This window comes from Nannospalax galili, unplaced genomic scaffold (assembly GCF_000622305.1).
Source record: "Nannospalax galili isolate Female #2095 unplaced genomic scaffold, S.galili_v1.0 scaffold648, whole genome shotgun sequence".
NCBI classification, from domain to species: domain Eukaryota; kingdom Metazoa; phylum Chordata; class Mammalia; order Rodentia; family Spalacidae; genus Nannospalax; species Nannospalax galili.
In genome coordinates, this window is record NW_008360311.1 from 3,642,453 (window position 1) to 3,655,787 (window position 13,335).

General features: G+C 43.8%; 1 protein-coding gene across 3 annotated transcripts in view; it reads left to right on the top strand.

Moving 5' to 3' along the window:
* The window catches only part of Rcor3 (REST corepressor 3), a 39,488-nt gene that overhangs the window by 1,564 nt on the left and 24,589 nt on the right, over positions 1 to 13,335 (top strand). For all 3 annotated transcript variants that reach the window (XM_017796042.2, XM_017796041.2, XM_008824813.3), the window contains exons 2-7: positions 73 to 129; positions 4,645 to 4,722; positions 7,626 to 7,678; positions 9,259 to 9,420; positions 10,757 to 10,881; positions 11,531 to 11,609. In XM_017796042.2, coding sequence (XP_017651531.1) covers positions 81 to 129; positions 4,645 to 4,722; positions 7,626 to 7,678; positions 9,259 to 9,420; positions 10,757 to 10,881; positions 11,531 to 11,609 — 546 coding nt within the window. In that variant the 5' untranslated portion in view covers positions 73 to 80. The remainder of the gene's footprint in view (positions 1 to 72; positions 130 to 4,644; positions 4,723 to 7,625; positions 7,679 to 9,258; positions 9,421 to 10,756; positions 10,882 to 11,530; positions 11,610 to 13,335) is intronic.

Genomic DNA, 13,335 nt, shown 5'->3' on the forward strand with positions numbered 1-13,335 from the left:
CCGCGGCCTCGCCCGCCGCGCTCCCGCCGCCGCGCTGTCGGCCCTTTTTACATCTCTGGCATTGCCTTGCAGATGTGGGGATGCGAGTCGGGGCCGAATACCAAGCTCGGATCCCTGAGTTCGACCCAGGTAGCGTGCTCTGCCTTTCCGGGGTGCGGGGCACACGGGCAGCTGGGTGGGTCAAGGTGCCGGGGAGACCCGGGGCGGGCGCGGACCCAGGGCGCGGGGTGCACGGCAAGGTTAACATGGTTCCCGCCCGAGGCCCCGCAGCCGCCTGGGGTCGAGGTTCCGGGAACCGCGTGTGCAACGGGATCCGTGTGCTCCGGGCTCCGTGTGCACTGGGCTGCCGCGGCAGACCCCGGACGCTGTCACCCGCCCGGGCCTCGGGCTCGCCTTGCACGGACTTGGCGGGGCGGCTGTGGCTCTCCGGGGCGGGTAGGCCGGACGCCCGCCGGCCCTGGGGAGCCTGACCGCAGCCACGGCCGCGCCTGCCAAGGAGACATTTTCTCCGGAGCTGCGGGCCCGGGTCCCGGCCAGCCGAGGCGCCCTGCCGACTCTCCGAGCTGCCTCCGGGTCACGGGACGCGCAGCGACGCGGCGATTGGGCGAGAGTTCCGCGGACGAGCGCCCGGGCTGGAGCCGCCCCTCCGGGCCTACGCCGCCTGCCCACCTCCCCTGCCCCCCTCCCCTGCCCTCCTTCCCCCCACGGCCCACCGCCCCTGCTCCCCTCTACTGCCCTCTTGCCCACCTGTCCGGCCTCCCCCCCCACCGTCTCTGGAGTTGTACTTGGTGCCGGTGGGGCTTCGCGCACAGCGGGGGAAAGCCAGTTTGCAGCTCCGGGAACCCGGAGACCATCCTCATTAGGGCTCACCGGCGGGGTCGGACGGTCCCAGAGTCACAGGGTGGGCTTCCAGGAGTACTGAGCCTGGAGCTTTGCTGCAGGATAGACCGAGCAAGTGGCCGGCCTTCTCTGAGCTTCGGGTTTCCGAGCTGTGAGAAGCTAGTCCGTGGAATTCCCGCCGGGACTAAATGACTGGCAGTTGTTCAGTAAAGGTTTTATAACTGTGAGGAACGATTTGGAGCTTTCACTGGTGCTCTGTATTTTTAATATTAAATTCATTTTCGGGTTAGAACTCAGCAGCTGAGTTAGGTCATGAACTCATAAACAAGTCAGTATTTACTGACTGACGATGTGCAGTTAATGAGGGGTCTTGTGTAAAGAGCTAGACTCCGACAAACTGCATGTGCTTTAGCGTCAAGAAGTATTTGTTGTCATTTTTTAGTGATAAATCATCTGGAAAATTCAAAATTGGAAGAATTGATTAAAGCAAAATACTATTTTAGGTGGTCGTGTGTGGCCATTATTTGGATTAACTAACCGATAAACACATATTGCTTGTTTTACCTGCGTAGAATATTTGTGGCGGGGGAAGTGTTAATGTTTTTAAGATTAGAACTTTCAGTTTATTTACTCTGACTGTAACTAATATCCTTTATAAAAATAAGGATAGACCTCACATTACTTAAATTCATTTATTTTCTCTTTAATCATCTCTGGCCCAACGGGACAATTAAAAGCATTTACTATTTATAGCAATTATTAGAAATTTTTTCTCAAGGAAATTATGTAGTATTGTACTGTCCTGTGACGGACTTATTTCATGTCAGTTTAGTATAATTGAACGTTACTTTGGAGAAGATAACACATAGTTAATGATAGAAACTGAGAAATGGTTAGCACTTTTCCCTTGCATAAAGCACTCGGTCTGTTTTTATGGAAACTGTTTACAGAAGCCCTGGATACAAGTTATTTGGAAGAAAAGCTCCTGGCTCTGAGAATATTAGGAGAGTGTAGAAAATTTGAGTGTTTTTGTAGAAGGGATGATGAATTACGCACCTGGAGAGGGTGCTGTTGGGCTGGGGAAGCTGAGGCCTAAGTGGTTGGGCCAATGTTTAGGATTTACTAACTGGATTTCTGATTTTTATCCTTCAGTTGTAAATCATGTTTTGGGTGGGGACAGTTTACCTGATTTCTGATTATTATCCTTCAGCTGGAGATCAGTTACTAGTTCTGGTAATCAGTTGCTCACTGGTCTCTTAGGTAGTGCCTGGCTGCCAGCCTCCTGAGGAGTTTTGTGTGGTTGTCAGGAGTCTGCAGGCTCATACAGCTCAGTTACTTTGGATGAACTACCTGCTTCTCTAGGCTTATTTCTTGTTCATAAAAGTGAGATGTTGTGCCTGGTGGCACACACCTTTAGTCCCAGCACTCAGGAGGCAGAGGCAGGCAAATCTCTGTGAGTTCAAGGCCAGCCTGGTCCACATCGTTATAGGCCAGCTGGAGCTACAGAGAGACCCTGTCTCCAAAAAAAAAAAAAAACCAGTTTGCATTTCCATAAAAGAATATTGGAAGAGACAGAGTCTCCCATTCTAAAGTTCTGTTGTTACTGAGTTAAATAACTGATTGTAATCTTTGGTTGTTTTTTTGTTTTTTAACATGTCAGGCCCATATAAATACACAAAAAACATTCTTTTCGCTTTGTCGTTGGTTCTTTGCCTGCCTGCCTGCTTGCGTGGGGAATTCTCATTGAGATCAGTTCCTACAACAAGCCAAGCCTGCCTCCAGTTCCAGCTCCTCAGTGCTGGGCCCCACTGAAGTGCATTTTTGTTGCCATTGTTTTTTGTTGTTTTGAGACAGTTTCACTGTCTCCCAGGGTGGCCTTGAACTCCCAACCCTCCTGCCTCTCTGCCTCCCAAATAATGGGATTACAAATGTACACCAATTTTTTAAATTTTTTATTTTTGTTTTATGTGTATGAGTATTATGCCTGCATATAAGTGTACCCGTGTCATGCAGTGCCCGTAGAGGACAGAAGAGGGGGTGTCGGATCCCCTGAAACTGGAGTTACACGGATGATTCTTAGCCACCATGGGGTGCTGGGAATCGAACCCAGGTCCTCTGCAAGCACACCAGTTCTCTTACCCACTGAGCCATCTCTCCAGCCCCTTGGTTTTTACATTTTATGCTTCTGAGGGTTTTGGCTGCATGTAAGTACATATGCATTGAGTGCCCCTGGAGGCCAGAAGAGGGTGTCAGATCCCCTGGAACTTGAGATGGGTGTTAGCTGACCTGTGGGTGCTAACCTAACCTGGGTCCTCTGCAAGAGCATCCAGTGCTCTTAACCGCTGAGCCAACTCTCCAGCCCTTCAACTAAAAATTTTTAGTAAGGGGCTAAAGAGATGGTCCGGCAGTTAAGAGCACTGACTGCTCTTGCAGAGGACCCAGGTTCGATTCCCAGCACCCATGTGGTGGCTACGAACCATCCTTAACTCCAGTTTTTTTTAGTTGAACATTTGGTAATATTTGATGACTCCAAAAGTGAACTTATGAATGATACTAACATTGCTTAGAAACTTAACTTGTCAGTGTGTAGATTGTGGTAGTGATGAATGTCTCTGCTCAAATATTTTTTATAACAACCGCAGCTTAACCTCACAATTCTATTAGGTTTTTTTTTGTCTTTTTGAGACAGGGTCTCCCTGTAGCCCCAGCTGTCCTGGAACTCACTATGTAGACCAGGCTGACCTTGAACTCACAGAGATCTGCCTGCCTCTGCCTCCCGAGTGCTAATCCCATTAGTATTTTATGTGACTGATTTTGAAATTTTGGCCATTAGCAGTAGGCAGCCATGCGCCTCATCAAGTCAGCTATGTCATAAACAAATTGTCTTAAAACGTGTGATGGCAGTGCTTGACTTGTTGATAGTTTTAACTGGCTAGTAGCCAAGAGTTGGGTAGAAATGAAAAAGACCCTGTATAAGTAAAATGAAACTGTCGCCTGCAGGTAGTGGCTCTCTGCCTCTGGGGCGCTGGGTCAGGCTTCACCCTTTCTGTTCGTTCCTCATTTACATCAGTGAGGCTCGATGTTTCTGACTATAGATGGTAACAGATTAGAAATAAATTAGGAAAGGATAGTAGACTTCTGGACTTACACAGATTACATTAAGAAGAAATGGCATTAACTTTTACCTCTTTGACTCGGGGCATATTTTTATGAAATTAAGCTTAAAAGGAAAGCTAGCAGGCAGAGGAGCAAGAGTAAAAGTCCTGAAAGCAGACTAGTATTAAAATTGCAAGCTGGGTGTGGTGGCACACGCCTTTAATCCCAGCACTGGGAGGCAGAGGCGGGCGGATGTCTGTGAGTTCAAGGCCAGCCTGGTTTACATAGTTCCAGGACAGCTGGGGCTACAGGGAAACCCTGTCTCAAAAAGACAGAAAAAATTAAAAATAAAATAAAATTGTAACAATCTTGGCCCATTTAGATACAGGGCAAAGCAGTACCTAAGGGGGAGGTATCCTCTAATTGAAAAGGTCAGGATACTGAGTGGTGACCCCAAAGTAGCCTACAGAAGGTCAGGTGAGACTCAGCACCCACTGTCAGGAGGTAGGAGCGTCTTTAAAGTGGGCAGGAAACACTTTCCCTGTGTGTTCCTATGTAGGATGTCTGCGTTGTTGGCATGCACGTTCCTCTCTGTACCCGCTCTCCGCTCTCCTCCACGGGTGCTGTTCTGAAACCCATACAGTTCTGGTTGTACTTAACTTGGAATATAAGTAAAACCTATCATATTCAAAATAATTTTTTCCCTAGGTGTGACCAAGTACACAGATAAAGACAATGGAGGAATGCTCGTGTGGTCTCCGTATCACAGTATTCCAGATGCCAAATGTAAGTTTTTTCTGAGATTGAATGTTAAGATCAACAGGGATTCAGACCACAGAACACAATTGATAATTGTCTTTGAGTCTTTTAGGTTCTTTAAGAACTGAATTTTACTTTTTTTTTTTTATGGAGGGTGCTACGTAAGAATGTTTTCCTTTTGAAAGATAGTGAGTTTGTTCGTGCCAGTTGGTGTGAGGCCTGTGAAGAGTGCACACCCAGGGTCTGTGGTGGTGCTGTTTCTGCCCTCCGCAGCGGAGAGAGCTGCTCTAGACCTGTGCCAGGCTCTCCTCAGTCCGTGGAGCTGTCAGAAATGCCTTCAAACTCCAGAGAGCCCCTCTCATTTCCATTTTCAATGGAAGGGGAGGACTGACAGCGGTAGCCATCAGGTCACCTTCGCGCTCTCCAGTCTGGACGGGGCCTCCTGGGTTCTTGACCACACTTCTTGAATCATGGCGTGACTTTAGACTTCAGTGTGATGTAGCGGACCTGAATCTTTTGTGGCACATCAGATATAGGCAACATACAGGTAACAACACTGAGATCTCCACCCCTCCATTCAGTCATCACTGAAATTATTCAGTAACAACAGCAACCACACTAAACAGCGGTCTTAAAGATATAAAGTAGCTTCTCTTTAAAAAAATATTTCCTAACATCTTAAAGACGTCCTGTTATGAGTTATTCAGTCTTAGAGAAATAAACGTGTCCTGTGTATCATGTGCCTATGGTCTAATCATGCTCATCAATGCAGTGAGAACGAAAAATTGGGAACTGAGTATGCGTCCACATACCTAGTAATCCTTGTCATTGAAGAGCTTTAGAACACTAGCTAAAGTTTTAGCTGCTGGTAAAATAGGTAAAATAGGAATTTTGTGCCCTTGAGGCATTCCAAAAGAAACCTGAAATTGTTCATTTAGCCTGAAACTGTACACTAAAAATCTGAAAGAGACTTGAGCTCTCCAGGTCCACTCATCATTAGAGGCAAAGGTTTTCATTCATAAACCGAGCATCAGCATGTCATGGAATTTTGATGTTTTATATGACTGTGCATTCTTAGCATAGTAGAAAACAAAGTGCAGAAAGGTAGCGTGTCCTGGTGGGAAGGTATGCATATGGTTGTCCAGTGCAGGTCTGTGGTAGTGATTTTTAACCCTGGTTGTGTTCTGCATTGAACCCTCTTAGGGAGCTCACACTCTCTCGCTTATTTATTTATTTATTTATTATTTTTGGTCTTTTTGAAACAGGGTCTCCCTGTAGCCCCAGTTGGCCTGGAACTCGCCATGTAGACCAGGCTGGCCTTGAAGTCACAGAGATTCACCTGCCTCTGCCTCCCAAGTGCTGGGACTACAGGCGTGTGCCATCACACCTGGCTAAGGAGTCTTCTTTTAAAAGCACTGGTTTAGGGGGGCCAGGTGTGGTAGCGCACGCCTTTAATCCCAGAGGCAGAGGCAGGCGGATCTCTGTGAGTTCAAGGCCAGCCTGGTCTACATACTGAGTTCAGGACAACTGGGGCTACAGAGAGACCCTGTTTCAAAAAGACCAAAAAAAAAAAAGTACTGGTTTAGTCTTCAGAGGTAAAGCCTACACCTTTTTTAAAAAGCTCCTGTGATGATGTTCATTCCCAGTCAAGGTTGAGGGTCACCACCGGTCAGTTGGTGCTGTTTAACTTGCCATGTAAGGGACCGTAATACATTTTTGTTAAATTTTATTTGGCATATATCTAAATACGTATTTAAATGGATTCTAAGCAAAATATGATACTTGGATTTTTGTGCACCAAATTATACTTGAGCTATAATAGCCACAAAAATAGCCTCTGTTCTATTGGCATATTATAATAGCATATTCATATATCAAGTCATGTTGGCCAATAATAAGATACTAAGAAGTATTTAAAAAGTGCAACATACTCTATTGAGCATTTTCTGCATATTAACTCATTGAGTCACAAAAGTAAGATACTGTTTTTATCATGAATTTAGAGGAGGAAACCAAGGTATAGGAGTTCAGATTACCTCACCAAAGGTAAGTAGTTGAATCAAGCAGAAAGTCAAGTTCAGGTGGACAGTAGCTGTTCCAGGGTCAGAATTCTGGGATGTCTGCATCGCAGAGATGGGTTTATGGAACTAATTATATGTGTTTAAAATAATTTTAGAGAATGAAAGCACAATTATGTGGACTCCGTAAAAGTGAACCCTAAGTGTTGCAGACTGCCTGGTGATGAGGCCTTGAAGTAGCGACATATCATTAGTAAAACTGTTATCTGCCTGGGTGTGTTGGGAAGGGGGCCGAGGAAGGTGGATCTCTGCGAGTTCAAGGCCAGCCTGATCTACATAGTGAGTTCCAGACTAGCCAGGGCTGCACAGTGAGACCCTGTCTCAAAAAACCAAAACTTGTATCTCTCTGAATACGTCTTTTGATTTAATTACATATGGAGGATAATGAAAATCACATGCTTAAACACTGAATGGCAAGCAGGAGCTGTTAAGAAGAGTTTTAGGGATTTGAAAGGCTCTGAAAGAGCTAAGTGTCATCTTGCGAAGACTATAGTAGAAAGTCAGGAGCTTATCTTAGTGGTTCTAGCGTAATTAGGTTCCATTGTCCACTCTCAGGATATTTTCCAGCATAGCAGAATTATTATAGTGATGTGATTTAATAATTAGATTCTGTATGGTCATAGAGTTGTCATACTAAATGAAATGTTAAACCGGGTGAGCTTCTGATCCTGTTTACATATGTTAGGTTTCTTTCAGCAACATTTCATGGAAGATAGCTTTGGCTGTTTTTGGTTTTTGGGTTTTTTTTTTCTTACCTGAAATAATAAATTATTTTTGCCATGTTTAAACAAACAAGAGTAGACCTAAGAAGATGAGGTGTGTAAGTAACAGTCCAACGCTGTCTCGTTGCAGTGGATGAGTATATTGCAATTGCAAAGGAGAAGCATGGCTACAACGTTGAACAGGTATGTGGAGAAACCTTTTCTTTAGTGTGTCTATGGGTATGTGGTATATGCCTGTCTATGTTCATGTGTTTGTGTGTGTGCACATATGTGTACTGGAGCGTGTGTTCATGTGTAATGTTATAAACTGAAAATTTTTGTGAAATTGATGTGTTTATACAGCTAAGGATGAGTTAACTTTTAGGGAGATTTTTGAACCCTTTGCTAGCCTGTTCTTTGGTTTTAGGGATTTTTGTTTGTGGGGGTTGTTTCTTTTGTTTTTGAGATGGGGCCTTTCTGTGATTAGCCTAGAACTTGTGATCCTCTTGCCTTGTTCCCAAATGCTAGGATCACAGGTGCACACTACCATGCCTGGTTAATGTTCACAGTGTGAGTGTCCATACGCACTTTCTCCCGTTTATGTTAAAGTACTATTATAAAAGTACAGAAATTTACTTGCAGGCTCACTACTTAAAATGCCAGGTCACTTTTTTTAAAGATAACAGTTGGGGCTGGAGAGATGGCTCAGCGGTTAAGAGCACTGACTGCTCTTGCAGAGGACCCGGGTTCTATTCCCAGCACCCACATGGCGGCTACGAACTGTCCTTAACTCCAGGTCCGGGGGAATCCGAAGCCCTCTTCCGACCTCCGTGGCATTGCATGACACAGGCGCACTCACATACATGCAGGCATTACACTTGTACACATAAAATAAAAATTAAAAAAAAAAAAAAAAGACTAACAGTTTACCCCCTAAGTGATACCTCATTCTTTATAGTAAGATAGAGGCCCTACTACATTAGAGAGAAAAGTAACGGAATTTTTAGAAATTCCTTGATAATCGAGTCATTGAAGTTATTTATATGATTTCTGATAATTATGTATACAATATAGGATTAACCTAAAATAAATATATAACTCATATTTAAAATAAAAACATGGCCGGGAGTGGTGGCACACACCTTTAATCCCAGCACTCAGTAGGCAGAGGCAGGTGGATCTGTGAGTTCAAGGCCAGCCTGGTCTACATAGTGAGTTCCAGGACAGCTGGGGCTACAGGGAGACCCTGTCTCAAAAAGACCAAAAAATAGATAAATGAATAAATAGAAAATTTAAAAATTAAAAAATAAAAACATGGTAAAATGTTAAATTGAGTCAGTTGTAGTTAAAGTACCCTTACCTCTTAGTTGCTTAGCCTGTAACATAACCCTAAAAGGTAAAAGCTTGGTACTTAGGTGCTGAGTTCCAGCTGATTGTTGCATTCCTAATTGCATTCATTTACTAGGTATCTTCCTTCCAGCGTACTCCCCCTACACAGTGACAAATTAGTACATGTGAGAAAAGTCTTGTCATGAGCATACAAACCTGCTTTAGAATTGAAGTCACTCCTCAACTTACTTTTTCCTACATACAAACATGATTTTTGCAAATACTTTTCTTGAAAAAAATGAGTAAGTAAGGTTTGCTGCCTGAGCACCCTGGTTAAAAGCTTCAAACTGAGAGCTTATTCTAAGTTGAAGTCTTAGACTCAGAAATTGAATCTAATTTGTGTGTAAGTGTGATGGAACGGAAGTCCATCAACATCAGGGGTGGTCTCTCCACAGGCACTCGGCATGTTGTTCTGGCATAAGCATGACATTGAGAAGTCCCTTGCCGACCTCCCTAACTTTACCCCCTTCCCGGATGAGTGGACTGTGGAAGACAAGGTGTTGTTTGAACAAGCCTTTAGTTTCCACGGGAAGAGCTTTCACAGGATCCAGCAAATGGTACGTGGTGTTGGTCTTACCAAATGACATCTTAAGCTACTGTTGAATGCTTCCTAACTATTAAATACAAAAAGGTTTCCATTTAACTTTAATTTTTAAAAAATATTTAAAATAGGTGTATTTGCATGCAGTCTGTTTTCTACAATCACCCATGCGTGACAGATGTGTCCTGTTTCATTTAATTAAATTTTGAGTCAAATGTTTAATAGTTATTAAATATGGTGGTTGTTCCAAGAAAAAAAAAATGGCATTTCAAACTTATTTTTGAATGTTTTCATGGGTTTTTTGTTTGTTTTTAATTTTTTGGTCTTTTTGAGACAGGGTCTTCCTGTAGCCTTAGCTGGTCTGGCAGTGGCTATGTAGACCAGGCTGGCCTCCATCTCAGAGACACCCCCCACCCCAACCTCTGCCTCCTTGAGTGCTGGGACTAAAGATGTGTACCATCACACCTGTCTTCAAATGTTTCCGTTTTTAATAATGGGATTTTGTTTTCTTATATTTTGGACATGAAAGTCCATTTTAAAACTCTGTCTCAGTGTTGTGAGGTGTCACTTTTGTTCTTTTAGGGAAATGCTCTGTATTTCTAGTTGTTAAATTTCTAGAATTGTATCAGAGTAGCGTAAATCTAAGCAGTTAGTGCATTAGTATATTTAACCAGAGTAAATAGGTATTATATCTCTGTGTCTGGATGTCTTCCGTTATTGTAGAGAACATTTTTGGCAGGGAATTTGCGGCCTTGCTTGCCAGAATGACACACCAGTGTGTGATCATCAGCAACCTCAGTATCCAAGACTGTCTAGTAGTTATGATGTCTGCTTAATTTACTATTACAAAACCGGATTTAAAACAAAGTGATTCAGAAATTCATTAAGAATGGACTCTTCTTGAAAACACTTTGCTATGTGAAAGAAGCCAGACTCAGAAGACCACAGGTTGTATGTAAATGAACATCTATTTTCCATGAGATTTATACTAATTTCAGTTACATATAAAAAAATTCTAATCTAGAGGAAAAAAAAAAAGAGTTAAGTAACTCTTTATAGAAACAAATACTGAATGCTAGCGTGGCTGTGCGGGGACTTTGGGGAACAGTCTCATTAAATTAGTTTATGCTACCTTCTCCCACAGTAATATTCATTTATCAATGTCAGGGCCATTTGTGTGGTGGAGTACTCTGACTGTTAACAGTACATTTTAGTTCTTAGAATTCATAAAAGTACCCATGAAATCATTTTCATTTATGCCTTGATTATCAAAGAGTAACACTCAGTTGTACGTGCTGTCAATCAGAGTTTATGGATTAAGCTTTTCAACATAACAGGAATTTCATTTTAAGCTTCCAGATAAAACGATCGCAAGTCTGGTGAAGTATTACTATTCTTGGAAGAAGACCCGCTCGAGGACAAGTTTGATGGATCGCCAGGCTCGGAAACTGGCCAGCAGGCATAGTCAAGGTGACAGGTAGGCGGGATGCTTTTCTTTGATGCACTGTTAGACAAGTCATTGGGCTGCGTGTACTTCATGAAGCAGGAAAGTCAGCACTGTGAGGAAGAGCCAGGTGGTCAGATTGACAGGAAGAACTTCAGCCTTCGGGGATTTTTGTGATGGGCTGTTCAGTACTTACCAAAGAACGGTAAAGAAAGTACTCAGTGGTAGAGCGCTGGCTTCGCATGTGTGAGGCTAGCTCAGTCCCCCAGTATCTCTATCTATCTCTCTCTCCCTCTCCCTCTCCCTCTCTGTATAGAAGGTGACCTTTCCAAGGTAACCTGAGTAACTGAAGTTCCCATTATTGTATAACTGTATCTGTCTCAAAATATACAATCATTTCTTCTTGGTTTTGTCTGTCTTTACTCCAACTAGAGAACTGAAATTATATTTCAAACTGTATGTGATCTCTTCCCTAAATGGCATTTCTTTCTAAATTTCTTCCCCATTGAATCTTAGTTTTTAGCTAGAAATGTTGCTTAAATGATTCTGTAAGCCCCAAATGATAAATGTCTCTTAACACAACAGAAATCCAAATTCCAATCTCCTCTTCCCACTGACATCTCTTCTGTTAAGGGACATCTAGTAATGTTATTAGAAGATCCATTAATCTTGTTTTTTTCAGTGATGATGATGTGGAAGAAGCCCACCCAGTGGACGGGAACGACAGTGATTATGATCCCAAAAAAGAAGCCAAAAAAGAGGTGATGATCATCAGCAGGTCTTACAGTTGTTACAGTAACCTACTCAAAAAGATGACTTAGTACTTTCCTATTAAGAAGAGCCTGGCGTGGTGGTATGCGCTTTAATCCCGGCACCTGGGAGGCAGAGTCAGTTTGAGGCCAGGCTGTTCTACATGAGTTCCAGGCCAGCCAAGGCTACATAGTGAGACCTTGTCTCAAAAAATAATCTGCTGTAGTTTGTAGTTTCTTCGGGGTAGGAGAGCTCAGCCATTGAGAGCGTTACTCTTCTAGTGGGCCAGGGTTGTTTCTAGCACTCATGTGGTGGCTGTCTGTGACTAGTATTGGGGACTCGACAGCCTCCTCTGGCCTCCACGGGCATCGCACTTTACCTACAGGCAAAATACTCACCCTCATAAAGTAAAATAAAAGTAAATAAATATAAACTTAAAGATACAACCAGATGGGATTTGTAGAATTTTTTTAAAGGGGGGGGGGAGCTGGAGTGATAACTCGGCAGTTACGAGCACTTACTGCTCTTATGGTGGGAGTTCAGTTCCCAGCACCTGTGTTGGGCGGCTCACAGCCACTCCCAGCTCCAGGACATTTGGTACATCTGCCCTCCTAGCCCACTGCACACCCTCATAATTTGAAGTTTGTGAAATTTTGTAATATCCAGAACCTTAGTTAGCCATTAATAATTTGTTTGGGGTTATCTACTCTAGCCAGAGATAGAAAAGCCTTCGTCTTTAATAATCCCTAGTCTTTAATCCATTTTTTAAAAATGAAAATCACCTTTAGTGAGTTTTTAATAAGAGTGTTAGATTTTTTTAAAAAATTAGGATTTTTGCAGGTCTCTGAGATCAAGGCTAGCCTGGTGTACATACCAAGTTCTAGACCATCTGGAGCTATAGGGAGACCCTGACTCGAAAAAAAAAAAATTAGCATTTCCTGTTTTGTTACTCAGTTTTTCTCAAAAGCATTTTTCCATGTTGTAGCACATTTGGAAGCAGCAGCACGTGTGAGACCAGGGGCCCTGAGGGCCACTTGGGGGAGAGGGAGACACCCCAGCTAAGAGGCCAAAAGCCATTAAGAAAAGACTACGTTGATAAAAGGGTGTCAGACCCCCTGGAACTGGAGTTATGGATGATTGTTAGCCACCATGTGGGTGCTGGGAATGGAACCCAGGTCCTCTGCAAGAGCAGCCAGTGCTCTTAACCACTGAACCATCTCCCCAGCCCCAAGAATTTTTAAGTTTTCGTTATATGAGTGCATGTGTGGCCGTGTATGAGTTTGCGCATGTAAATACAGTTCCCATGGAGGCCAGAGGAGGGTGTCTGCCTTATTTATTACTTTATTTATTTATTTTTTTTTTTCAGTTTTTTTTTTTTGAGACAGGGTCTCCCTGTAGCCCCAGCTGTCCTGGAACTCACTATGTAGACCAGGCTGGCCTTGAACTCACAGAGATCCGCATGCCTCTGCCTGCCAAGTGCTGGGACTACGGGCGTGTGCCACCATGCCCGGCCTACTTTATTTTTGAGACAGTCTCTCACTGAACCTGGAGCTTGCTGTCTCAGCTAGACCGACCAGTGATTCCACTGGGATCCACCTGTCTCTGCCCAGCCCTGGTGCTAGGGTTGCACACATGTGCTGCTGTGCCAGGCTTTTCTGTGGAGACCGGGGTTCAGAACTCAGGCCCTCAAGCTCACACAGCAAGCGCTTTACCACTGCCCCCCCCCCCCACCCCTGA